This window comes from Anopheles stephensi, chromosome 2 (assembly GCF_013141755.1).
Source record: "Anopheles stephensi strain Indian chromosome 2, UCI_ANSTEP_V1.0, whole genome shotgun sequence".
NCBI classification, from domain to species: domain Eukaryota; kingdom Metazoa; phylum Arthropoda; class Insecta; order Diptera; family Culicidae; genus Anopheles; species Anopheles stephensi.
Window position 1 is genome coordinate 50,992,644 of NC_050202.1, and position 26,693 is coordinate 51,019,336.

General features: G+C 47.8%; 2 protein-coding genes across 7 annotated transcripts; one reads left to right on the plus strand and one right to left on the minus strand.

The window, feature by feature from the left end:
* Positions 1 to 229: 229 nt before the first annotated feature.
* On the plus strand, positions 230 to 13,401 carry LOC118502586. Of its 6 annotated transcripts, none has more exons than XM_036034931.1 (12): positions 230 to 676; positions 2,081 to 2,476; positions 3,640 to 4,072; positions 4,155 to 4,287; positions 4,398 to 4,543; positions 4,823 to 4,972; positions 5,065 to 5,235; positions 5,304 to 5,368; positions 5,433 to 5,515; positions 6,189 to 6,393; positions 6,954 to 7,070; positions 9,396 to 13,401. In XM_036034931.1, exons 2-12 carry the CDS (start codon positions 2,337 to 2,339, stop codon positions 11,599 to 11,601), a joined length of 3,849 nt encoding a protein of 1,282 aa, XP_035890824.1. In that variant the 5' UTR covers positions 230 to 676; positions 2,081 to 2,336; the 3' UTR covers positions 11,602 to 13,401. The 6 variants fall into 6 exon arrangements, with proteins under 6 accessions (XP_035890824.1, XP_035890826.1, XP_035890827.1 ...); XM_036034933.1 differs by having other exon boundaries at positions 230 to 609; XM_036034934.1 differs by having other exon boundaries at positions 230 to 544.
* A 1,857-nt stretch (positions 13,402 to 15,258) lies between these two features.
* Positions 15,259 to 26,608, minus strand: LOC118502589 (YTH domain-containing family protein-like). The gene is made up of 7 exons (XM_036034940.1): positions 25,433 to 26,608; positions 25,303 to 25,327; positions 22,591 to 22,721; positions 21,091 to 22,490; positions 20,300 to 21,015; positions 19,844 to 20,229; positions 15,259 to 19,224 (listed from the first exon to the last, which is right to left on the minus strand). Exons 1-7 carry the CDS (start codon positions 25,451 to 25,453, stop codon positions 19,129 to 19,131), a joined length of 2,775 nt encoding a protein of 924 aa, XP_035890833.1. The 5' UTR covers positions 25,454 to 26,608; the 3' UTR covers positions 15,259 to 19,128.
* Between the last annotated feature and the right edge of the window lie 85 nt (positions 26,609 to 26,693).

A 26,693-nucleotide genomic window follows, 5' to 3' on the forward strand; every position in this document is an offset into this window, starting at 1 on the left:
CACAGCTGATGTCGCCCCTGTCACGGCGTTGTTATTTTTATGTTTCTCCCGTGTAAAAACGTGTTATTTACATAATTTATTAATAGAATTGATTCTGCACTCTTACCTCAGACGAAGATCACCCAGTTCCACGCAAAAAAATTAATAAAACAAAAAAAGATTGCAGCATTTTGAATTTGACAGCTCATTTTGACATTTCTCCTTTCATTTCACCTCCAGCGTGCGTGTGCGCGCGTGTGTGTGTGCCTAAGTGTATACGCGTGAAAGCATAGAGGGCATGCATGCCAGCCTGCCGAGCATAGCTAGGAGGAGGATCTTTTTGTTTTACTTCACATCTTTCCTGGACCGAAATACCGCTTCTCGTCCGCGGACTTTGTTACGTCGTTGTGTGCCAGTGAGTTTTTTTGTGCAAAGAAAAGCGACATTCCATGCAGTGCTGGTGCAGCTCTTTGCGGCTGGCAGTGCGTTGGTTTGCTGCGTCGTCCAACCAAAATGACAAATCGATTCGCGGAGTGCATGTTGCTGAAAAAGTTAGAAACCGAACGTACGCACTACCACACCACCTTGTGCACAAGTAGTTCTGAGTGAAACAATTGTGTCGGTGATTCGGTTAGTGCTGTGGGACTGCGGCTGCTTATTATTGTTTATTTCCGTGTAAAACAGGTGCACCCGACTGGTAAGCGTTCGGCGCAGGGCAAAGGAAAGCGATAAACATTGATTTTATTGCACAATTTTCGTGTCGGAACCGAGTGAAAGGTCGTACGCGTGAACACGGCTATGCCAACATGGTCCTCCTTTCATTCACAAAAAGCAACCGATTGATGGGGGGTTGTGGTGATGTGATGTGTTAGTTGGTGGGATGGTGCTCCAGAAACCCCCGAACGAACGGTGTTTTCCACTGCTGCCGAGACCCCTGTTTTTCTCGCCCGGAACTTGCGCTGGATGGTGAAGTTAATGAATGTGGTGGCATGCTTCCGGGGCTCCCGGGTAGAGGCAAAGTGGGTCAGATGAGCTGATGAAAGTAAGGCTAGGAGGAGAAGGAACGGGAAAGAAGACGAAGAGCCTAACCAGTGGAAAACTGTTGGGAAAGGCGACGCGCAAACGACGAGCTTCTGCTTCTCTGGTGTTGCTGATAATGTTGAGTGTTAAAAAGACAGAGAGAGAGAGAGAAAAAACGGTGACAGGTGCATAAGCAGCAAACAACACAAGTGGTTCCAGTGGCGCATATGATATAAGGAAGACAAGAAAATTGAAAAAAAAAAACTACTGTCAAGATAAGAAGACTGCGTGGTCCAGTTGCATGCCAATCGGTGGTGAGAGTGATTTGTTTTTGATGCTGACATTTTACTTCCTTCCGCCTGCGACAACGTTAACATCGCCGACGCCTACTACCACTACCACATCAGAGGCACGTCCTGTTGTTCTTGTCGCAAAGTGGCACAGTATTGTATTCATTAACTATTGCTAGTGGTAGGCCGTGGCTGTGCTGGCCGAGTGAAATTAATCGGTGCACTCTTCCTCTGCCCAACGCGCGCGACCTTTCGCGAGTGTGCCTTTCGCCTGCGTCTGCGATGAATGAAACGGGGTGGTAACTAGTGAAAATATAATCATCTTCCCTACAAAACAGCATTCCAGCGGGCATTAAACTGAAGTGCCCGAGAGAGAGAAAGGTGTTTGGTGTGATTGGTTTGAAACGGTTTTAACAGTGCAATACAGCAGCAGCACCGGCAGTAACCGAGCACAACAATCGTAAACGGTTTCCATTATAAAACGTTGAATATATCATACCCAGCCCCGCTGGTCAAAATGTTAAGTGGCACAATTATGCGTGTACGTCGTGTGTGTGTGTGTGTGTGGGAGAGAGAGTCGAAACTTCTTTAGCAACAGCAGCGACAGCAAACGGCTGATTAAAACGCGTTGACTAAACATTCCCTTATACGTCGAATCTAAGGAGGCGTCTTGCCATTAGCTAGCCCCTCCTAGTGGAACGACGTCCGGAAGGAAGCATCACACCGTGCATAATAATAAATTGCTGGACGGAAATTAACGTGTATAAGTTTGCTAACTATTTTATCGCCAGGTCTAGGTAGTGCAACTCACCAACCACCAAACCAAATATAAAGTGTGCAGAAGTGTGTGGAAAAGCTGCCGAATGATGGCATCCTTTTTCATCTATCGTGGACAAATCCATCAACAACAACGATTAAAGTGACAGTGAATGAACGACAGAAAGCGTTTGCAATCGTGTAAAAAAAAAACCCCACGAATCTCAGTATACGGAAAGTCTGTTGTAGAATTTGCAGTCCATAAGCGGTAGGCAGGCATAATCGACAACCATGGACGAAGAAGCGCTGATAGCACGAGCGAAGGAGGAACGGGAAAAGATTTTCCAGCGCTACGATAAGGGCCGGGAACCGGGTGCCGAGATCGATCCGTGGGAGGATCCCCAGTTTGAAGTGTACCATCAGACGGATAGGTAAGTACGGGCATCCATCTCGCTTCCGGTATCGCAGTAAGCTGTGTGCAGTTTTTCCCCCCCTCTCTTCAGTTCAATGCTTACTTGGGATTGTTTATTGCAACGTTTGTTTTGTGTGGTTGTTGTGAGGCGAAGACGTGTAGTGTGGGTTAGATAGATGGATGGTCGTGGTCGGTTTCGAAAGACTGCGTGTGTTATATTTCGTCTAAAGGCGCACAGAGGCGTTCCGATGCATGCCAGACCTGTATTTTGATGCTGTAATATACATACTCACATCCACCCACAGCCAACTCTCCCAAGCGGAGGGCAAACAAACATCTGTGGGATGAGCGAGGTTTCAAGCGTGGGCAGTAGATTGCCTTGGTAAAGTCTGCGGTGTAAAAAGCAGCATAGGGCGAGTACGTGTACGTGCTTTATGCGATGCTGTCGTGCCTGTGCCTCCAGGTTTGAGCTGTGTCACAGAAATGACAGCCCTTAGAACTGGAGATGGAGATATTAATACTATATGATCCAATGTTGCTTGCACGACTCGAAAGGATGTGTGACTTTTCATTTCATTCTGCAGAAATATTGGCATCCCTTTCCCAGGCAGTCCTTCGGTTTTTGTAACAATTTCAAATTCATATGTTTTCAACTATTTCTGGTTCTCGACGATCAGTTCCTATTCCATCGAGACACCAAAATGATCAGATTTCTATCTGATCTATTGGCTCGAAGATCTATTGGCTGCTGCTGAGCCCAGTTGGGAGTGTATTTGATAGGCGACACGACCACTTCGGCTACAGGTGCCGTCAACTGGTCAGTTTGTGGGGCCGAAGAAATTATAGCCAGTGGTCAGGGTGTTCTCAAGTACTGCCAACATTATTTATGTTTAATTTAGAGTATTCTCATTGTTTCGTTAACACTTCAGGAGAAAGAATACAAACTGAATAGTTCGAACTCGATGCTTAGCTTAAAGATGGAACAATTGTAAACAAAGACAGTAGAACATGTAAGAGAAGAGAAGATGGATAAGGATAAACCTATAGGACGCATCGGAAACATAAGCCTCATGTAGCTTAGACGTTAGGTATCCAAAAGTTAGCGTGTTTCGAGTGTCCATGCAGGACCAACTAACCAACTAACTAACTCTAATTCCACTCGCTTTTTTCCACCCCTTCCAGGTATGGATTCATCCATGACAAACGGCTACCGCGCAAACGGGAACCACACGAAGCTAAAGCGCTCGAGATCGAGATGGGCCGGGTGAAGAAGTGGCTCAAACTGCTCGGCCTGTCCTCGCCACCCATCAAACGGTCCTGGGACGACAAGGCGGTACAGGCGAAGGTTCGCAAACGGGTGTTCAAAGGCATACCGGAGAAGATACGCGGTAAGGTGTGGTGCAAGCTGCTCAATCTCGAGCAGGTGATGAAGGCCGAGGAGGGCAAGTACAAGAAGATGCTGGAGCTGGCCCGCAACTGGAGTACGGAGGCGCGACAGATCGATAAGGACGTGAACCGGCAGTTTCGCGATCATATCTTCTACCGGGAGCGTTACAGCGATATGCAGCGCAGCCTGTTCAATGTGCTGGTGGCGTACAGTATGTACAATTCCGAGGTATGATGGAACCATTCCCCCGCCCGTTTAGCTTATCGTTGGGACACATTAAAAGAAGGCAACTGTTTTTTTTTTTACGCAGGTTGGCTACTGCCAGGGAATGTCCGGTTTGGCTGGCGTGCTGTTGATGTACATGAAGGAGGAAGAAGCGTTCTGGGCTTTGAGCGTCCTGCTGGCGGATGCCAAGTTTGCAATGCACGGTCTTTTCATTGAAGGTATGCAACCATTCCTCCGTCTCGATTATCTGGTGGTGGCAGTGGCGGTACGTCGCGTGTAAGCACGGAACCAGTTCTAATCCCTTTTGCACAACATCCTTCTATTGCAGGCTTCCCGAAACTGACCCGCTTTCTAGCACATCACGACAAAATCATAACCAAATTCATACCAAAGCTTAAAAAACACTTCGACCAGTGCAATCTCGACTCGATCCTGTACTCGTTGAAATGGTTCTTTGTTGTGTTTATCGAAAGGGTACGTGTGATGGGGGTGTGTATGTGTGTGCGTGTGTGTGTGTGTATGGGGGGAGCGAAGGGCAAACAGTCGCTTGTTATCACTCTCGTTGCTTCAAGCATCTAACTGTCGGCTCTCTTTTTCATGTGTGTTTTATGCCTGCTTCTGACGACGCCGGTCATCCGTCTCCCGAACGATGCACCTTTCGTATGCAATAACATGTGTGTTTGCTTGTGTGCGTGTTGCGTTTGTTTTCGTTTGCTTGGTGGCATCTTGGATCATTGTCCACGACCAATGCAGATACCGTTCAGCTTGTGTTTACGCGTCTGGGACATTTATCTGCTCGATGGGGAAAAGGTGGTGACGGCAATGGCCTACAACATACTGCGCATGCACCGCAACCATATACTTAAGCTGCGGGATATGGATCAAATCGTACAGTACATCCAGGTAAACGTTCGCTTACCACCATCGCTAGTTGGTGCAAAAATCGTAAACCGTTGATATGCTAAACGTTTGCTTAAATCTGCCCCATTACACAGACGCGGCTTTGTGAAGATTTTGGTTACGATGACGATGCGGTGATTAAAAACCTCGAACAATGCATGGAAGAGCTGCGGAAGGCTGGGTTAGAGTTGCCTCCGCCACCGAGCGAAATTGAACTGCCGAAAAAGGAGTTCGGTGTGTTTGTGGAGCCTACAGCGGCAGCACAGGTAATTGTATGCATACCGGAGAGGGGGAAAGCAAAACCTTTAAGCTTGAATCATTTCCTCTTCTCCAGATCGGTCGACGGAAGCAAGAATTTACGGAAACGGAAAAGGAAGTCACCGAAACGGTCAAACTGAAGTAAGTCAAACTGACTGCCGGTGGTGCGAAATTGTGAAAATAATTCTCTAAACGTATCTTGTAGGCGTGAAATAACCGAACAAGAAATTGCCAACCTTAATCGAATCGCAACCGCACCGGGAGGATCCACCCAACAATTGAATACAGGTAAGCAAGGATGTCTCGCAGCGCGCGGAAACGATTTATCAGTTATGTGAAGCGATTTCGGAGGTGTTTGAGAAACTATTCGAGTAATTGTTTTCGTTTTCGTTCTTGTGTTCTGATTCCGTTCCTTCTTACACGCAGTGTTGCCTCGGGTTTGCATTTAAGGATCATTACGCATCTCTCTTCTTGTGTATCTTATTCAAGAACGATGCCCATTATCTGTGGCACAGTAAAACTAGCTAGCGATGGAGGTGTGTAGCAATAACGATCCTTCCTTTCTGTTGCTTTTTTATAATCTTTGGAAATACCATATCGAGTCCTCTGAACGCGCACCTTCTGGACGCCTTGAAATTGAGCACGGGTGTACGTGTTTGAGGACGGTTTTGGGCGGTTAAAAACGTATACAAAAAATCCACTCCGAGATCACCAATATCGGCCTCAAAGTTCGAATGTTAGGTGCGTTTAGCGTTAAAGGCGCCGTTCACGTGTATTCGACGTGGATAGTTGCACTGTGCACTGCAAAGCTTACGATCTCTCAATCACCTTCGATCGGTTGTAAACACCAGCTTCTTCGTGTAAATGCACTGTTTGACACACACAAATAAGATCAATCGACAACATTCTACCAAAATACAATCTTTGTTTACGTATTTTCTTTCCTTGCTCCTTTTTCCAGTACACATTCCCGAGTCGGAAGATGGTGGATCGCTGCTGGGAAGCTCGCGGAAATCGTTGGCCGACACGTCGGTCACATCAACGGCCGATCTGAGCGTGCTTTCCGGTGGTCAAAGCCAACGGTCCCACCAAGCGTTCGATTTCTGCGTCGAGGATCAGAACGTGATCCCGAGCGAGGACGAGGGCGATGGTGAAGCTAGCCCGGTGTAAGTAAATTGTCTTCGGCTTCGCTTTTTTTTGTGCTGAGATTTGTTGCTTGTTTTAATGTTTATTGTTGAAAGTGTTGGCAAGAGCAGCAAGCATCTTGCTTATTGCTGAAAGTCGTTAGCCGTTACAGCAGAGCAGCTTCCTCGGTACTGGGATATTCTAGATATCCCCTCCATCATCAGCGCTCATCGACCGATCATGCTCGAATGGTGCTGGCCAGGCCTGGCCCGGGCACGTTGCATCCACCCATAGACTGTTAGATATTATGCATTCCTTAGACGATCATAGCTTTTTCGTTCTGTTGTTTGCACATCATCGTAGAGCGTATGTGTGTGTGTTTTTGAGCGTGTGCCGCCAACCGGACGCTACCGGAGCATAGTATATAGTGTCGTTCAATGGAGTCGCATTGTTTTTGCCACGAGCGCGGCGCGTTATGGCTGTTGGATGTAGTTTTCGTGTTGGTATTCAGATCGTCCACCCTAAGGAGTGTAATAATATAAACTCTCTATTCTCTGTACCGTTCTTGCCTGCTGCTTCCTAAGACGTGGTTTTGTTTCAGATCAAAGCGCAAACAGTCGGCAGTGCCATCGGCGACGCCTGGTACCGGGCACGGTACCGCGTACGCCACCGCCTCCTCCACCTCCTCGACGAGGCCGGTCAGGCTTAGAAGTGCAACGTAAGTTTGGCTAGGGTGTCGGTAGTGTTGTGCGCCTTAAAGGATTAGCTAGCCTGCACCACTGTACCATAGTAGCATACTGAGCACGGTACATTCTTCTCGGGATCGGACGCTTGCCGTGTTACGGGAGATCATCAATGTTGTTTTTACTGATTGGCTTTTGGTTTTTGTTTTGTGTTAAACGTGTACATCTATTACTGATCCTTTTATTTCTTACTTTCCTGTGCGATAAAGTTATTTTTTAAGGATTTTTCATACCTCTACTTTATCACCCCTAACTGTCATGGATTTCATTATCATACGATTTTGATCCGATTTGACGAGTGCTGGACGTGTGTATTATAAAGGCATACCAGCTCAAATGATGAGTCTTACGATAGTGCAATCAAAGGCGAAACCGTGCTCATCGATCATCGACACCGCTCACGGCCAGCCAAGCACCACCGTCGGCCAATCTTATATCCTGGCTTTTCTGGTGAACACAGCAACGCCACCATTCCATTAAACTTTGGACATTACGCCTCGCCTGTTCATATAGACGGCCTAAAACACGTTCATACCATCTTCACTGACATCACTTTACACATCGGCAATGTTACAGGGTGTTCGAGATAAGTTTGACAGTTTCTGAGGGAATAGGAAAGGAATTTTTATCAAATTTATGTTAAATATTTAAAAAAAAAATTCTACAAAGTGTAGCTTACCATTTGGGGCGGTCCGGTGGCCGAGGCGACAGCGGCGCAGGTCTTCACACGGCTGGGCCGGGGTTCAAATCTCATCCAGACCGTCTCCCCGTACGTAAGGCTGACTACTTTTCTACGGGTAAAATCAAGTCACAGAAAGCCAGAAATGGCAGGCCGAGACCTCTCGAGGTTGTAGTGCCAAAGAAGAAGAAGAAGAAGTAGTTTATCATGTTTGCCGCATTTTTTAAATCAAAGTACCCCCCCCCCTCCGCGTCGATGGCCGCCTGCACCCGCTTCCGGAACCGTGCGCAAGCCCGGACAACCATGTCTCTGGGGATGGCCGCAAACACGGCCTTTATTCTGGCCACCAGCTCCGCTTTGGTATTGCAGGACGCCCTGTTGGTGTCCCGCTCAACTGTGCCCCACACAAAGTAATCCATAGGATTAAGGTCAGGGGAGCTGGATGGCCAAACGTCGGTGCTGGTGTATCGGTCGAAATTGGCAGTGAGCCATTGGCGTGTTTTTATGGCCCTATGGCATGGTGCAGAATCCTGCTGCCAAACCTACGGCCGCCCATTGGCCACCGTCTCAATCACCGGCTTCACCACGGTGGCCAGCAGGTCAATGTACCCGTCAGCATTCAGCCGCAGGCCCTGGGGGAAGATGTGAGGCGGCATCACGTCTCCAATGTCGCCCGCTGCTGCAATCCGGCCAGGAACGCGTCGGTCCGCACACAATTCGACCGCCTGCTATGCTGTTTGCGAACAATAACACTATCCACGTCTTCACCACACTCCTCGAGCTGTACGCGTATTGTTTTTACGGTGTTCAGCGAACACATTGCCGCCTTCCGAATTTTGGCATTCGTATGGCCGGCACGAACCATCATAACACACGTTACGCGCATTGTACAATTCGGACGGGTTCCACATATTTACGGAGCTAGACATTTTTTACACTTGTTCGCACAACTTTTAGCAATCGAATGACATATAACCCAAAGGGCAGGTGTCTAATTTATCTCGAACACCCTGTAATTGTGCAGCGCTACGTTATTAGCGTATTTCGGGCATCAGGATCGACTAACAGAGGATGATCCTCAAAATTTCTACCACCGAGTCTCGACTGACCCTTTTAAGTATAGACAGCAGATCTAGCCTAGCTACGGGTAAAATTAAGTCACAGAAAGCCAGAAATGGTAGGCCGAACCCTTTACGAGGTCATAGTGCCAAGGAAGAAGGTATCCTGTACTAGTAATAACGATAATGACGAGTCAGGTAAAACATTCCATACAAGGAGGAACATTGTCCTGGGTCATATACTGCAACAGTAGTGAGATCTGTTCGCTACCGTAAATCACCAAGAATAAGGATAAGGATGTTGTTATGATTAATGTACAAAACCACAAAACTAGACTAGAACCGGTCTATCCTGCACACGAATCGTATCACTACTTTGTACAGCAACCTATCGCAATGTTTCTCAGACCCAATGATTGTAAAATATGTACCGAGGATGTGTTGACACTAACCTCTTCCACGCGCGATTCACCCTTCTCTCTCTCTCTCTCTCTCTCTCTCTCTCTCTTTCTCTCTTTCTCTCTTTCTCTCTCTCTCTCTCTCTCTCCCTCTCTCCCTTAAAGATCCGCCATCGGTTCAACGAGTGTGGTAGAGCGTAGTCCTTCCGCCCTGCAGCTAATGACTCCGCGGGCCATGTCTCCCCACGATGTGGTCCGCATCTACGTACCACCGGCCCCACCGGAAGAGCGGGCACAGCAGGCTACCGATGCATCCGCACCCGCTCCAAACAATCACGAACCGGCCACAAACGGAACGGCGGGACAGAGGCGTCAGCGTTCTTCGCGTGCCAGTTACAACGACGAAGATGGCGAAGAGGACGACTCAAAGACGCGTCGCAACAGTGAAATCGATCTCTACCTTCAGCAATCGATGAATGCTGGCCCGGTAGTGGGCAATGGGAATGCCGCTGGAGCCGCGTTCGGAAGTGGAAGATTTTCCGACTTTACGAGCGGTGATTTCCAGAGCCAACAGCAACAGCAACAGCAGCAGCAGTACGGATCGCTGCTTTCGTCCGCACCATTATCGCCGGTGGCATCTCAGAGCAATAATTACGCGTCGAATGGCCGGTCCACCTCGTCATCTCGGCGGGGCAGTATGTCACGAAAATCGCCGGCTCCAACACTCGACAGTGAATTTATCATCGAGTGTAGTCACTTGAAGAATCGCAAGTACGTACCACCGGAACATCACAGCAGCCACAACAGTCTGGTGTTGAGCGTGGGTGGCGGCTTACCACCGGCGCCGTATGGTAGTCGCAACGGATCGGAATCCAACCTGAATCGCATGACGTCGTTCGAGGAGCTGGCCAAGGCGAAACTGCAGCATCATCTGTCCGGAAGCGGTGGCAGTGGAGCGATCAGCGGAAGTAGCAGCAGTCTGTTGAAAAGTACCGCGGAAGATTATTACGCCGTGCGGCAAACGGTGGCGATAGCGAAGACGATCGCTTCAGCCACCCACAACCGTATGGCGAGGAGTGAAATTTACGAGTCAATCGAAAGCCGGGAAGAATCCCATTACGATAGTCCACGTCGACGGCAGCAGCACCAGCAGCAGCAGCAACCAATCGATGCATCCTCCGACGGTGGCGGTGGTTCAATGCACCACCACAAGACTTCCCGTGGCCATAAGAGCGACTACAACATCCAGTACCGAGCGCAGCAGCAACAGGCCGGTGGCGGTGGTGGTGGCCCAACCTCACCGCTGAGCGATGGCGGAGGCGATTGGGTTGAGTATCGGCCGTTTAAATCGGCATCCCGGCAAAACAGTGGCAACGATAGCTCACCGTTTGATTACGATCCACTACCCACGGATGGTGGTTCGTCCGGCGAACAGGGCAACACGGTCACGGAACGCTACAATCGTTTCTTCAACAATGATGAAGAGGATGACGAGCGGGAGGACGCGTTGAATGGAGTAGCGGCAGCAGCAGCCTCCTACCGCCATCGGGAAGACGAAGATAAGCTGTTGACGAAATCGTCCGACGATTCGTCCACAAGTCCACCACCTACCACCACCAGTCGTCCCTCGCAGCTGCCACAGTACCAGCGGCAACCGGCCAGTGGCGGTACGGGAACAACGGGCAGCATGCAACGACAGCGACCCCGCCAAAGACAACCACCAACAAGCCCGTCCCATCAAAACGGAACAACGCCAACGAACGAAATGGCCCCCCTGCTACCCGTCTCCCCGTCCTCATCGTCGTCGGCCATTCCCGTCAGCAGCATCATCGGTAGCGGTAGTAGTAGTAGTGTTAAGCGTAAATATTCTACCGAATCATTTTCCCGCGTACCGGTGGCAGGTTCGGCGTCGATAACCAGCACCCCAACTGGAACGAGACGCCGTGGCTCGAACGCATCATCTGCCGCGAGTGGCACCATGTCTTCGCCGCCCGTCGTCCATTCACGCATACCGGTGGGATTAAAATCGCCCACATCGCCCACCGGTTCGTTACAGGGTTCGTTCCGGTCCGGGATACCGACGCGTGGACCATTGCCGTCCGGTGGTTCCAAAGCACCGCCGGACGTTGGCGACCGTTTGCCCCAGTACCAGTACGGTACGGTTTCTTCTGGGCCGGCCTCGTTAGCGCTGTCGTCGCCGCCGTCCTCAAGGATCGCCGGACCGGTGCAAGGGTCGGGTTTGCATTCTAGCAACAGCCGGGTAGGTTCGTCCCGGTCGGCTCATCAGATACAGTCCGACTCGAACAAGATACGCATCCAGATTAATCCATCACAATCGTACAGTAGCAGCGGTACGACGAAGGGTGGATAGAGCCCCCTGCCTAGGCAAGAGTTATTTAATATATTTTTTTAAGAAATGTTTCGGCCAGCACATGCTGTTGTTGTCGAAATTGATTCCCAATTTAGTATTTTTATGTGTATGTGTGTGTGTTAAGCAATTGTCTCCTCTATTCTTTATTCTCGAAACTAGCCAGCTGCCTGTTTTTCACTCAGCCCCGTTATTGCATTGCATTCCACGATCGAATTTAGGATTAATTAAGCCTTTTTTCCTCTCAAAGCGCAATCGCTGTTCCATGTTATCGATTGCGATTAATTATAATAAACGAAAGAGTCGTAAACGAAAATCTCTAAACACACACACACGGGATGGAAATGCGGCTTAGCTTATCTCAGCCATTGCAAAGCAATAACAGATTGTCCATCATCGTTATAGCGTTTCGCTGGCTTCTTTCACTTTCTTTATTTGTCTCCCAACTGCAAAAACAAGAAGGAACAGTAGTTATAGAGCACGGCTTGTTGTTTCAGCCTAGAAGGCTAGAATCAATGTAGTGGGCATGGGCAAAAGGGAAAAAAACGTACAATTCCAAACACAATATGCCGATAGACAATATCGAAAGAGAGATGAGAGAAAACTGTTCTGACTTGACGCTACTTTACAAAAGTGCATTTATCAGTTAAACATTTACATTGTTTTGTTTGAAGGGTTACAACAGGTTCCTGGCGCCTAATAACACACACACGCTTCTCACAACCATGACGATATATAGGCGTTCAGAGACACGTAGAAGTGTTAGTTAAGAACATAGAGCAAACAGCAACATTCGTCGCGAGGCACAAAATCAAACCGTTCCAAACTTTAATGATTAAATCTCCTTCCCTCGAATGAATGATATCGAATGCAATTCGCCACACGGATGGTTGTTACATGGTAAACATAACAAAAAACACGACGGTACGTGTATGTGTGTGTAGGTAGGTGTGTAGTTTGTCAACTCTCGTTGAGTCAAGAAGGACGTGTTGTGGTTCATTCTGACCATCCTTTTCGCCTTAGGTGGGATGGACAACAAGCAAGCAGTGCGAAAAACACAAACCAGATGCTATTAAATATATATACATACATATATATCCTCTATATACATACATATGCAACAAGCAACAGCCATGCTATCGAGAAATGGGGGATTTTCTTAATTGGTAAAATGTAAACCCTCATCAACCCTTCTATCCGGGTATAAGATTTTCCCAGCGAACCACGGAAACCGACATTGTTCAGTGAGAAATACATCCAGCATAAAACACATGGTCAAAAGACAATTGCATTTGCCAAAAGCGGTCCCAGCTGTTTCGTTTAGTGTATATAAAAGCAGCAAATATATGTACAGACACGATTAGGAAACCAATTTCACATTCCACTCGTTTTTGCGTTCCGTTGAGTCAACAACACTACACCAAATCGTAGTTCCAACCGGGGGGGTAACGTCCATCCACATATCCCTGGGGCATATGTATAGTTCACTTTATAGGACACAACACAACGTACTAGTTTCTTTTTATTAACATGTTTGTGTTTATATTATTTATCCCAAGCTTGATCGTTCATGCACGAAACCGCCGCACACAACACTACACAAAGATGCTACTACTACGGGTTGAGAACTGCATTATTTTAACTCTGTTTTGCTTATCACAGTATCGCAACTAAACACAAACAAAACAAAGACTTTTCCACCGTGTGTGTGTTGCCGTGCGCATGTATGATGTATGTGTAATAATGTTGTGCTGAAACGCGCTCTTTTTTTAATAAAACAAAAACAGATACGCTAAAAAAGCAGCAAAGGTATTGTTTTTTATGTTTTGAGAAAAGTAAAATTGTGTGGAAGCTTCGGGGACCATCTTCTATAAGTCAATCCAGATCCTGGCAGATAGGCTGATGGCATAGACATTATTGGTTTGAGGCTCTCCTATGTAGCAGAAGCTTATCAAAGGATCGAGCGTGCGGCACAGAACCTCGGGTTGGAGATTAACGAGCTAACAAACACTGATTTACGCAGGGGTGATGTACAGATAGGTGACCGCACTTTCGAAGTCGTCCAAAACTTCACCTATCTGGGGACAAAAGTCAGCACCGACAACAACATTGATGTTGAGTTACGCGCAAGGGTGCTGGCTGCCAACCGGTCATACTACAGCCTGAGGAGACTTCTCCACTCTAAATACCTGTCGCGGTGGGCGAAGCTGGGACTGTAAAGAACATTTATAGTCCCAGTACTCACATACGCCTCTGAGACATGGACTCTGTCCAAAACTGACGAAGCGCTCTTAGTCGCGTTCGAGAGGAAGATGCTCAGAAGGATTTTTGGCCCCGTATGTGTGGAAGGACAGTGGGTGGGTGGGCTAGTCACGTCATGAGAATGACACCGGACGACCCAGCTCGTAAAGTCCTTTTAGGCCGTCCAAATGGACAGAGAAGGGTGGCAGGCGACGGCGCTAAACCGTGAGCGGTATCGAGGATTGTTGCAGCAGGCCAAGACCGCAAAGCAGTTGTAGCGCCTGTTAAGTAAATAAGTAAGTAAAATTGTGCGCAAACATATTTATATAAATGCAAGATCTAGCTAAGTACTGCGACATCACGTACAAGACTAGAGAAAACAAGGATCAGGCAAAGTAAATTTGATTACGAGGGTCTTTTGATCGATGAATCTTGGACTGTAAAATACTCTTGGTAGATAAGAGGCGCCTGCTTTTCAAGGTTTGAAGCACTAAGAGCTGGTAACAAGAAGGATGGTAACGGTAGAATGGACCGACCATAACGTTGCACATACTCCAGCAGAGGACAAACAAGACCACAATGCAGCGCTTTGAAGCATCAGCAAGGATCAGATACTTCTTCTTCTTCCTTGGCACTACAACCTCGAGAGGTTTCGGCCTGCCATTTCTGGCTTTCTGTGACTTGATTTTACCCGTAGTAACGTAGTCAGCCTTACGTACGGGGAGGCGGTCTGGATGGGATTTGTACCCCGGCCCTGCCGTGTGAAGACCGGCGCCGCTGTCGCCTCGGCCACCGGACCGCAAGGATCAGATAGTTCGGAAGTAAATCGTCTGTAGATAGCACGGAAGTCAACACCCTCGTCGAAGAGCTATCCATGATCGACATACGGCCGTGAAACGGAACTTGGGGTTGGAATGAAAGGGGAAAGGGATATTCCGTAACATTTCTCGATTCAACGATCGAGGACCAGGTTATACGCAGCCTAAGAAGACCAATCACTGATCACTATTGAATGAGGAATGAGAAGATGGTTGAGGAAGACCTCAACCAGGATTCCAACGCTAAACAGCAGGGAACGATTTTACACGGTCGAAGGCAACTGGTAACCTGAGTCCAACTGACTGATTTGTGTGGCAACCTCGAGAGGTCTCGGGCCTGCCATTTCAGGCTTTCTGTGACTTGCTTTTACCCGGAAGCAAAGTAGTCAACCCTGTGTACGGAGAGGCGGTTTGGATGGGATTTGAACCCCTGTTGGGTCGTATGAAGAGCGGCGCCGTTATCGCCTCGGCCACCGTACCGCCCGCCCATCCGTGTGACTGAGACCACAGGACTAATCTTTGAAGAACATTTAAGGACAAATGTCTGATTCACGTAGACGTGGTTCGGCACAAATGGGGCTGATACACATGGACACATATTTTATTATTAATAAGATTTATTACGATTTGTTTTTGTTCATTCTCTTTAATGTTGTTACCTTTTCTTTTTTTTCGTTTCAGTGCATTTCATATTAGTGCTGCTTGCTGCTATGATGCCGCTGTGCTAGGTAGCGGCACAATCTCAATGCTGTTTGCTGCGCCTGTCCGTTTGTAGTAGTGGATCATGCGTGTGTTTGTTATGTTTTGTCGATCACTGTTTCCCCCCGGGTTTTCACTCTTTTTACTCTGTGGTGTGTGTGTGTATTTTGCAGAAAATACTACCACCCATTTCCGTTCGCGTTTTGGTCTACTTTGATCATATTTCCGGTTTTGTTTGCTTCGTTTTTCTCGTTTTCATTTGCATACCAGCCAATCTTCCGCAACAAACCCACACACTTGAAGAAGTATGTGCGGTGTTGTGTGCTGGTGTGCGTTTTCGTTTACTATGCTTTTTCCTAGTACATGGTTTAGTTGTAGTAGTTTGCATCATTTCACACCTGTCACTTGTTTAGGGTTTGCTCGTGTTGTTTTTTAGTATTTTTTATTTAGTGTTTTGTTTTACTGCTGTCTAAGTAAAGATGTATTTGAATTTATTCCCATCATCGTCTCGTCAGTTCATTACTTTCCGGCTTTTCCTCATAATCGTACTAGGATCCATAAGGATGATGCTAAGCCCTCCACAATGGATCTGTGTTTGGTATCCTGTTTTCATTTCGAGTTTCTTTTTGTTCGTCTCTCATAATTTTTGCTACTTTTCCCACTTTTCGTATTTAGCTTGCGTTGTGTTAGTGGTTAGGTTAGGTTAGCCGATTTGTTTTATATCGTGCTTAACAATTTTCATCATCAGTACCGATTGCTAACAAAGACTTTAACCAACCAACGCGTTGGTTTATTACGTTTATTTTGCCTTCTTTTTACGTGTCCGTCGGAATAGTTTCGTACTGTTAAAACCTGTATAGCGAGACACACTGATCGTGAGTGTTTGTTTCGGGATTGGTGGATGCGTGTGTTAGTGTCACGTTTCTACATTGGCGTTGTGGCAACGACAATGCTTCGTGTGTTGTTGCAAATAACAGAAGTAACAATTTGTTTTCAATCCATATCTGTTAGGCTTTCTACAGACGCGAAAAGTCGTCCTGCTCGGAGCGGCAACTTCTACTCGCTTCGATAATACAAGGTGTAGGATAGTGACCTTAACGGTTTCTCGCCTAACTCGGTTGCTGTGCCGTTGCTACACGATAAGGATAGCGTGAAATAAATAGCTCTATGGAAGGGACAGTGTGTGTCCCCGTATCAACCACAGCATCAGCATACGGAAAAGTCACTCACAACTATACTTACAGAAAACCTGTAGAAGCCAATCGCCTGTACAAAGCCTTACACTACACACGCACACGCACAGATTGTGGAGAGTAGAATCAAATACCTTCCTACGAATAAGTGTTTTGTAGTGTTTGGAAATCGGAGGATGTTGTTCACTTCTACATGTGTCCACTTGTCAGAACTTGTCATGCATTATTCAGTATGCACTTTGTTCGTTTTTGATTAGGTTCATCTGCATTTTGTTGTGATTCGTGTTTGGTTACAAATCACATGAAAGATTCCAAAAAGAAACATAATTAGTTCGTAAATCACTTTCTCCTATGCTCATCCACTGCTGCTTTACTACTCAAACTTCCCGATAGGAAAACACTCTCGAGAAGGGGGTGCTGCATGCAGTTAGCTCGTGCATATCACTCCCTCAAAGCACTTTAGTCTTTTTCCGTGTGGCGGCGTGCCCTCGGCTGTTACCTTCTTTTTTGAAGATCAGATTAATCCTAAAGAAACGAGTTGTTTCGTTCAAGACAGCTATAATTACTGTGGGTACCACCGTACAGATTAGAAGATGTAAACGACAAAACGACAGCACAAGCAAACACATCATCATCTAAAAGTGTTTCTCTCTTTTTTAAATAAATAAACACACAATATTGTGTTTGTCTCCAAATTGTGTACTAGGTTCAAGGGGCCAGAGCTTGCTGAGACACCCAACGGTTTTAGTGGCATTTTGGGGGGATTAGGGGGACTGTTTAAGGATTATCTCATCCTTCCACGTCTGTTTTTGTTCGTTTCACCGAATAATTTAGTTATCTATCCACCCTTTTGAATTGGGCTGTTCTATTGATTCGAAAGGAGCTTTTCTCGTACACTTATTCACTCAACACACTCACTCATCAAACACGAACACACTCGCGCGCTACTTTGATGAGAATTTACGACAACGTCAAACACAAATGTCGGTACCGGGCAGGAGACGTTTGCTACGGGAGATAAAGCACAATCGAAACCATAACAGTAGTAGTGGTGCATCAACCGTCATATACTCTGTGTCTTCACACCGTACGGGTTTTGGTGGTGGTGCAGAGCTACTCAGCCCCAGTTTACGTTTCAACAGTAGTTCTGTGAGTTTACGAAGCAACATACAGGAACACCTCTCGCCAGATTTGTAGCTGCGACAATGCGGCGCACGATCATTTTATTGTGTCCGGACCATAGTAATAATTCGACCGGGGCGGTGTTTAGACACTTCTTTAAAATCATACTTTAGTGTTGATGTTAGAGCACGAGCAGGAGAGCGAGGATTAGAGGGGTCATTCGCTTTGCCAGTTCAGTCGAAGGCAGCACACCACCCTTTTTCGGTCCTCGATTCGTCCCCGTCCTTCAGTCGCTGCTCTCTGTCTCTCTACCTTTTGCATCTGTACCCATGCCTTACCGTAGCAGACACGCGGACAGCGTTCTTAACGTATATAATTTAAGTTACAACTTAACAAATATTTATCTGAATATAGACGTTGTATAGTAGAGCAAAGTTGTTTGCTCGTTTTCGTGTTATACTTGTGTGTGTGTGTGTGTTTTTTATGCGCGGGGTTTCTGCTCGCAACGACGCATTTTGTTTACGATTCTCGCCTTATTCGTATGTACGTTTTGATGATTTCTCCATCATTCATAATTTCTTCCTCCGGTTTTTTTTTGTTTTTCCATTTATATGTTGTGTTTTCCCGTTTATTGAGGGGGTTTAGTTTGTTATATACGTTACATTTTCCTACCATTTAAAAACATACTTCATTGATAAAACATACCTTTTGTTTTTCGTTTGGAGCTTCTTACACAACTCTCATTTTCCTTGCCTCTCCATACACTCTGTACACTCGCGCTTCTTCTTACACGCTCTGCGCTTTTTCCTCTTCTGTATAAAGTCTGTTCATTCAGGCGAATACACTAGAGACTGCTTCATCAACAATGTTATGGGTTTGTGTTTGTTGTATGCAACTCTGTCTGGTCTGGTTGGTGTGCGGGCTGCTTTTTGGGGGGGCGGGTTAGTGGGTAGTAAAGGGTGCGGAGGGTGGGAGAGGGGGAGGTGGTGGGCTAATCTCACGTGGCCTAGCGTAATTGCATTTCGAAAAGATTCAATCAATCAACCACCGTATAGAGCGCCACGCGAACGTTCGAAAGTCTCTCGTTCGATTTCTTAGTTTTCACACCTACTTTTACTACGTCCGTTGTGTTTACATAGCCGCCAGTTTCATATCGCCGTGTTGTGACCGTTAGTTAAGCACTTTAGGATAAATAGTCCCCGACGACGAGCATATTGAAATTTGCTTTTTGTTGCCCAAACTCACAATTTGCTTAGCTTCACCTTACCCGAGATGTTCTAATTTATGATGCACACCATCAGCCATATGCTGAGAAAAAAGGAACCATCCGGCTTTTCGGGAGCTTTTGCTGGGACCACACTCTCTCTGGCAGTAGTGGGACCATGCTTGTCTGTCTGTTATGATTCGGCATTTTGGACTGTCGCAGTTGTGGTGGTGTTGCTCGAAAACGTACTCACTTAATTCGGATTTCTGTAGATGTTGGAACCGCTACCGTTACTGCCCGGTCCGCCACGGCTATTGCCTGGAGGACCCATCATGCGATCGTTGCGGTCCTGGAAATGAAAGGAGAAACGTCAATTAGTAACTTTTGGTCTAACTAAAAATGATATTACTTTTACGTTTTCACGAGTAATAGCTCGATGTACAATATGGACAATATTATGAAGAAATATCAGAAAAGAGGATGACTGCTCTCCAAGCATCAGAGCAGAACCATCTCAAAAAAGCGTATGAAATTTATTGTTTCTAACGGAGCTGCTGTAATGGGCATCATGAAAAATGAGACAGCGCCAATGTCGCATCGGGCATCGCCACCAGGTGAGCATCCTCGATTGCTCTGTCGATCAACAATTTTATCATAAACACCTAACCGTTAGAATATTAACATAAGAGAAGCTTCTTGAAACACTCCGTTCCTTGCTTGCACGCCGAAAAGTGAAGTAGTGTCGTTTAGTAACGGCCTGGGATACTGTGAAGAGTTGGGTCGGTCTCCGGTGGCCGAGACAATACCGGCGCCGGCCTTCACACGGCAGGATCGGGATTCAAATCTCATCTCATCACAGAAAGCCAAACAAACAAGGGCCAAAGAAGAAGAAGGAGGAGTCTTGGTCCACTTTGCTAAGCAGTAATGTCCTTGTCAGATTTGAGAACAGATCAGATTTCAGTGCTTACCCGGAAGTGATCCCGCGAGGAACCTCGATCCCGGTCGCCAACACGATCACCGCGGTCGCCACTTCGGTAGATGCCGCCACCGTCGCTGTCACGCCCGTTGTCGTAGCTGTCGCTGCCCCGCGAACGCCCGTAATCGTTCGGTCCGCGGCGCTCATCGCGGTAGTATTCGCGGGAGCGATTGTTGTAGCCGCCGCCCCGCGAATGATATCCACTGCCACCTGCTCCTCCTCCTCCTCCGCCAGGTGCGGCAGCATCATGATGATCTTCGCCATTATTGTTGCTGCCACCACTGTTGCCATTGTTGTTGCGACGGTCGAAACTCGGATATCCACGACCGCCCGTGTCGTCACGATGGTTGTAGCTGTTGTTGCGGTTGTTATAGCCTCCTACCGGTAGAGAGAAACAGCAGGTGTTAGCAATTGTTACAAGCCGATATAGCATAGCCAACTTTCTTACCGTAACCACCGCCGCTACCCCCTTTGTTGTATCCTCCGTGATAGCCACCACCACCTCGGCTACCGTAGCCATCGTAACCGTCATCACCACCACGGTCATTGTATTTGCTGTTGTAGCCACCACCGCCGTGATACTTGCCCGGCCCGTCATAGTAATGGCCACCGGCCGCCTGATTCTCCCGGCGATCTCGCTGGTTGTGGTACGAATGGTTCGATGGTGGTGGTGCCTCGTGCTTGCGCGTGTCCTCCTCCATCTGGCGCTTTTCGTAGTGCTGGAAATCATCGAATATCGACGACTGATGCTCGAAGCTGTGAATGATCTGCAGCACCTGGATGCCCTTCGCGTTCGGCACCTCCTGCGTGTCGCGCGAGTTGGTCATCGATTTGTTTTCATTGTTCTCGAGCCGAATGTGTCGCAGGTTCGAGTTCGGTACGTCCTTCACGTAGATCCAGCGCACTTTAAACGTGCCCTTCCACTTGTCCTGCGACCAGACGCTCGAGTTGGAATTGTAATCGACGGCCGTCATCATTTGCGCCACGCCACAGAAGTGACCCGAACCGTTCACGGAGAAGAACAGGTAGACCGTGCCGCCCTTTTCCTCTCGCTCGCGGAATGCTTGATCCAGACGCTGGTTGCCATGCTCGGTTGAGCACCAGATTTCGTACTTAATACTACGATGAATGTCGTCCTCCGAGTACGATTTGATGACGAAGAATCTGTAACGCAAAGGTAGCAATCAGTTAGCTCGAAAGCTCGAATGAATTTTGCCGCGGTCCCATCGCATCACCTACCTTGCTAGTTCGGCCGTTTTCAGCAGATCCAGCGATGCCGGATTGTAGTTGTTTTTGGTTTTCAGTTGGTCAAGAATTTTCTGCGACTCGGCCAGCTTGAGCGCCATTTCGCTCTCGGAAATCGTGGGCGATGGCGATCGTGCCTTTGCAGGAGCTACTGGACCGCTTGCAACTGGCGGCGCCTGTACGGACGAGCTGTTGTTATGCACTGTCGACGTGTCGGAACCACTGTTGCTCGATCCGTAATGTCCGCGATCAGCAGACTGATAGCCCGTGCCACGCTCGCCATGATGATTCGAGGGGCGTTGCTGATGGAACGACGGTCTTTCCGCCTGCTGCTGCTGCTGCTGCTGCTGATGATGGTGCGACGAATGTTGTGGATGCGGTGGACCTCCACCCAGACCATCATTCTGCTGGCGGAAATTGTTCGCACCGGAACCTCCACTGTTCTGACGATCCATCATTGCGGACGACGGTCCGGTACCGGTCGATCCTCCCGGGCCGGATGAGGAGTAGGCAGCATTGTGGTTTCTAGATTGGCTGTAATTGTTGCCGTGATGTTGCTGGTGATGGTGCGGTACTCGATCGTAGTTCGATCCAGGCCGGTCCTGATGATGAAGATGCTGCTGTGGCGGTGGCTGATACTGCGACGAGTGGTTGCGCGCAACTGGACCTTGCTGATGCTGATGGTGGTGCTGTTGCTGCTGCGAATGATGGTGTTGTTGCTGTTGCTGTTGGTTATGATGATGATGCGAAGAACCGGATGATGACATAGAACCACCGGGTCCACTGGCACTGCTTCCGCTACCACCCTGACCCGGCGCGTTACTTCCCGAAGCGGGACCATTGTTCCTGTCGGTGCTGCTGGCCGGCGGAGCATTCAGCTGTTGCTGCTGAATCTGAGCCTGGCCCGGCGTGGGCCATCTGGAGTTTTGAATGCCGGCTGGTCCCATACCCTGGTGAGCGTTGTTGCTGTGGTGCTGCGAGTTAGCACCACCGCTCGTCGATTCACGACCCCCGCCCGATTTAGCCGACGGTACGGGATCGGCCAGCGGGGACGGTTCGATGACCGGCGGAGGAATAATCGGCGGCGGCGTCGGTACGATCACGCTCGGACCGTTCTTCGACGGCGAGTCCCAGGTACCGATGTCCAAGTTGTGCTTGCCGGGAATCATCGGTGGCGGCGGCATGCCAGGGCCCTTCTTCTTCACCGTCGTACTGGTAGTGTTCACTTGCGGTTTAGCCGGCTGCGAAGCGATCGTTGCCCAGGTCATCTTTTTGGGAGCTTCCTTTTGCTGCTGCTGTTGCTGATAGTATTTCGATACGCCGGAGTTGCCCTCGTTGTTACCGCCACGCGTCGACGAACCAAGCCCAAGTCCTTGCATACCTTTTTCGACATTCTGCAATGGCATTGTGTAACGGGAAAGAGGAACGAATTTTATATCGATTTGCATCGACCATTGGCATTTACTACAACAGCGAGCTGGTATGATTGCTTACCCTGACACTATCATGACTCTGGTAAGCTCCATGATTTCGGTAGTAGCCATCATCGGTTTTTTTCTGATGTCCTGCAGCACCACCTGGGCCGTGATTCACTTGCGCACTCCAAGAATTATAATCGCCATTTCCTATGAAGAAGACAGCGAGTAAGTATTTTTCATACGTTTGAACAAATATTTTCAAAGAACAGATAATTTTGCGCTTAAACTAGCAGGGCTCCGTTTGGCCTGGCCATGTCACGAAAATTGTAGGGCAATTATATTGGCCATGAGAGGATTTCTCCCTTCCTTAATTTGATGTTAAACGTAAACTGGGCTCATTGAATCCAAAGAACTCTGCTTGAATTATGATTGTTAATCGATTCATAATTGAAATAACGTTAGCATTCGTTTAGCTTGAGGGAAGAATGCAATGGAAATAAACAATATTTTAATAGCAGTAAAAACGGTCGCAGCCATCGAATCTGACGAAATGCATGTTGTGGGTGGTTGGATTTGTTGGTCAATCAACGCAAAAAAAAAGCTTCAAATCCACAATCCTCCAGGCCGGCCTAATGTGGCCTACACGATTCTGGTAAGGTTGATGCTTTTGGCCGATATTTCATGAAGTTTCAATGTTTCAGCAGTCACACGGAATAATCCATTCCACGTCCATATAATGCTTGCAAAAGTTGCATGATTAAGTTACTAATCTGAATAAAAACTCTTAATCAGATCAGGCTCGTTGAAAATTGAATTATGAATGTTGATTTGCTCATTATACAAAAGAAAAAAAATCAATATAAAATTTGTGGACTAATAAAGAACGTTTTGAAATGAAATACGAGACTTACAAATCCCCGGCTGAACAACAGCATCGCATTATTGTACAGCGCAATCGACTCCGCGACCATCATCACATCATGGAGAGAGCGTCGCATTCGCAGTCTATGCCAAGGTCTCAAAAACTGGTTCACACATCCAAGTTCATTGTACTTTTTCATTTTTCCCACCACGGCCCCAGCGCTGCTCGATTGGCGCGTCACCCCCAGCGCGACGACTCGCGGTTGGATGATCCGCTGCAGCAACATCGCTTAAGCGCTGCCGCCTACCACACATACACAACTCGTTCGACGCAATACGCTACGAACACACGCAAACGGTACTCCAATAGGGGGCAACAAGGGGGGGAAAGAGGGGGGTGGGGGGGTAACTATTCCGGCTTATGCTTAAAAGAGAGCATACAAGAGGGAGGATGGGATGATTTAGGAAAATACCGGCGACGACATTCATCCAGCAGATGAAGAACCTCGATCGCAATACAAATACGTGTACGCACACACATACACACACAAGCTGCTCGTACCAGCATTCGTGTTCTTGTGTTCCAATCAAAGGGAACAGGGATCTCCCTTTGGCGGATGGCTTTTCCGCTAGTTTCATCATCTCGATCTCGCAATTTGCTTTCGCGTTGTGACGGTGACGTGTAGAATCGTACCAACCAACCGCTCGTGAACATATTTGCGTTTGTATTGCGCTAAGCATTGGGGGGCGCGAGCCATGTTCTTTGTTTTTGCAATCTTGGCGTTGATCTCTCTTTCTTTCCCTCTCTCTCGTCCAAACAATGCCAATGCCTTGTTCTATCAGCAACAAGCTGGCAGCTGGTCGAGTTTAAGATGAAGCATGAGATCCGATTCTCGTATCGCGACTGTATGCGACGAATATCGTAACCCTGCTGCCTTCGCCCGCGAAACACATCCCCCAAACGCATCTGTGGTTGCTTTCTTCGTCGTACTGCGCCAACAACATCAACAACAAACGATACATTCGTTTATATTAAGCGACACAAAGCGCTATCGATCTGCAAACAACGCAGACAGAGAGATTGTAAGACACTAGAAGCAATAAAGAGGTACAGCGCAACAGAGAGAGAGAGAGAGGTAAGTAACGCGGCGAGATAGCGATTCACGGCTAGCCAACCACCAAACAGAGCTGCAATGGGTGGTGGGCGCGCTCATCCCTTCGCTGGGAGGCATTGCGCGACGCGTATGGATCTATGCTCAACTTCCTCTGCAGCCCGCCCTTCTTCACATTCATCGTTCGTTGTGGGGATCGTTCGTGGCAAGATACAACAGCATACTGCGTCGATCACGTACTCGTTGAAATTTCAACGGAACGGAGTGCAGACTTGTAATGCGTAGTCAATGGAAATGCGAATATCTCGCGCGTTTTTTCCCCCTTTTCAATCGAATACCGCTTTTTAATTCCCTTTCCTGCTTGGTATGTTTTCCCCACGACATGGCATCCATATCTGCGTTATTCGAACCGACTGTTTGAGATAACGCTCTGCCACCACCAAACAACTTGCAATTCCCCGTAGCCTTCAGGAGAGAGATGCTAGCACACACGTAGCATCAACCCACAGGCAGTAGTAGTAGCAGGCGGTTGTTATCATTTCAAGCCGGTTTTTGGGTCACTGACGAATTGCGCTTCTGCGCCGTGTTTAAATTGTGTCAACTGTTGCAAATCGAACGCTTTTACTCCATGCTCCAAATATGCCGTCGCCCAAAAGCATCTCAACCACGATGTATCTGAAGGGTAAGAAATGGCATACTACACGCGCGTGGTTGTGTGCACACTGTACGTGCCGATTACTTATTTGTCGATAAATTATATTACTTTAATGGTAATAATTCTGTGCAAGTATTAGTGGCATAGGGAAATGTTTTACCATGAGTTCCTTGTCCTTTCATCCGCTAGAAAACAGAAAACGGAAGAGAGAAAGAAAACTTTAGTATGTTGTACCACAGCTGGATTAATTCTTGTAGCTGCTGTGGCTACGAGCTTGCAATAATGCCTACCTGATCTGACACGGTTGACATTGGTAGTTGTTGTTACTGCTGCTGTTTCTTGCTGAAAGTTCTCAAAAGCCTGTATACCGACGACAAAGCAGCACTCACGAATGCACCGCGCACTTGGATCTTTTGTTAGTCCACCTCCACAGAATACACACACACACACACACGTTCGCGCCCAACGACGCACTTTTTTGTTCGCGTTTGCTCTCCCTTCTCAAACTTACGGCACCGGTGTGGATGCAGAAGATCGCTTAAATGGTTTCCCGGGGTGGGCGGGCGGGCAAAAGATGGTGCCAAAGAAGATTTTCCCCGAAACTACTTCCCAGGGATGACTGAAGGAGAATACTAAATACTGCTGCAACACTATTTCGCCTGTCGGTGGTCAGATGGATTGGGTTGGGGCTTAAACACACTGGCGCACTTGTACCCCAAGAGCACCCTGCGTCCTACAGGGCAGCCCAGTTACGGTAAGAAGCAGCGAAACAAGCGGGATGCGTCCGAGAACGAATCGACAAACCTATTCTGTGGTCGGATGATACAAACCACTTCCGTGCAGAGCAGACGTGTGTGTTAGTGGTATATATATATGTGTGTGTGTGTGTTGGGTGTAACAATTATGGTGGTTGACGATTTTTCGATTTTGCACTATTTGAGCACTTGCACTTCTCCCTCTTCTCCCGTTTCACCTCTCGCGCACAAGACGACGGGAAGTAGCTGCAATTTTCCGCTACACTGCCAACGCAACTACTGCTTCCGTTGCTGCTCCACCACTATTCCCCCGGGGTTTTCCTGCGTTTTACAAAACTCCACACTCGCGAAACACGGTAGATGGAAATCGGCACGGCACTAGAATACGGAACCACGGGGGAGGGCGACTGGGTAGAAAATACTTTTCACGTACGCACAGCACACGGGGAAAAACACACTCGCTTGCTATTCACTTTCACCCCGTTCTGTTCCCTGCACGTTAGGGCACGTTGAAACAAAATCTTTGGGGGATCTTTAAGCGTCCAGCAATTAGAGTGATTTGGGGGGCAGTGTCTTTTTCGCAAACGCGCAATGAATCGCTGAAAATGAGATCTCCTTTCTTCACGGCACTGCCACTGTCCGATGCGTTTCTTTTTTCCGGCGACGACGTTTCACAATATGGCGGCCGCTAGGTAGCGATTCGAGAGACGGCTAGCGGTTTTAAGCGGCGGGTGTGAAAGAGCCAACACGATGCCGATCGAAGACGGGCGGTGAAGCGTTTACAACGGGCAGTCGG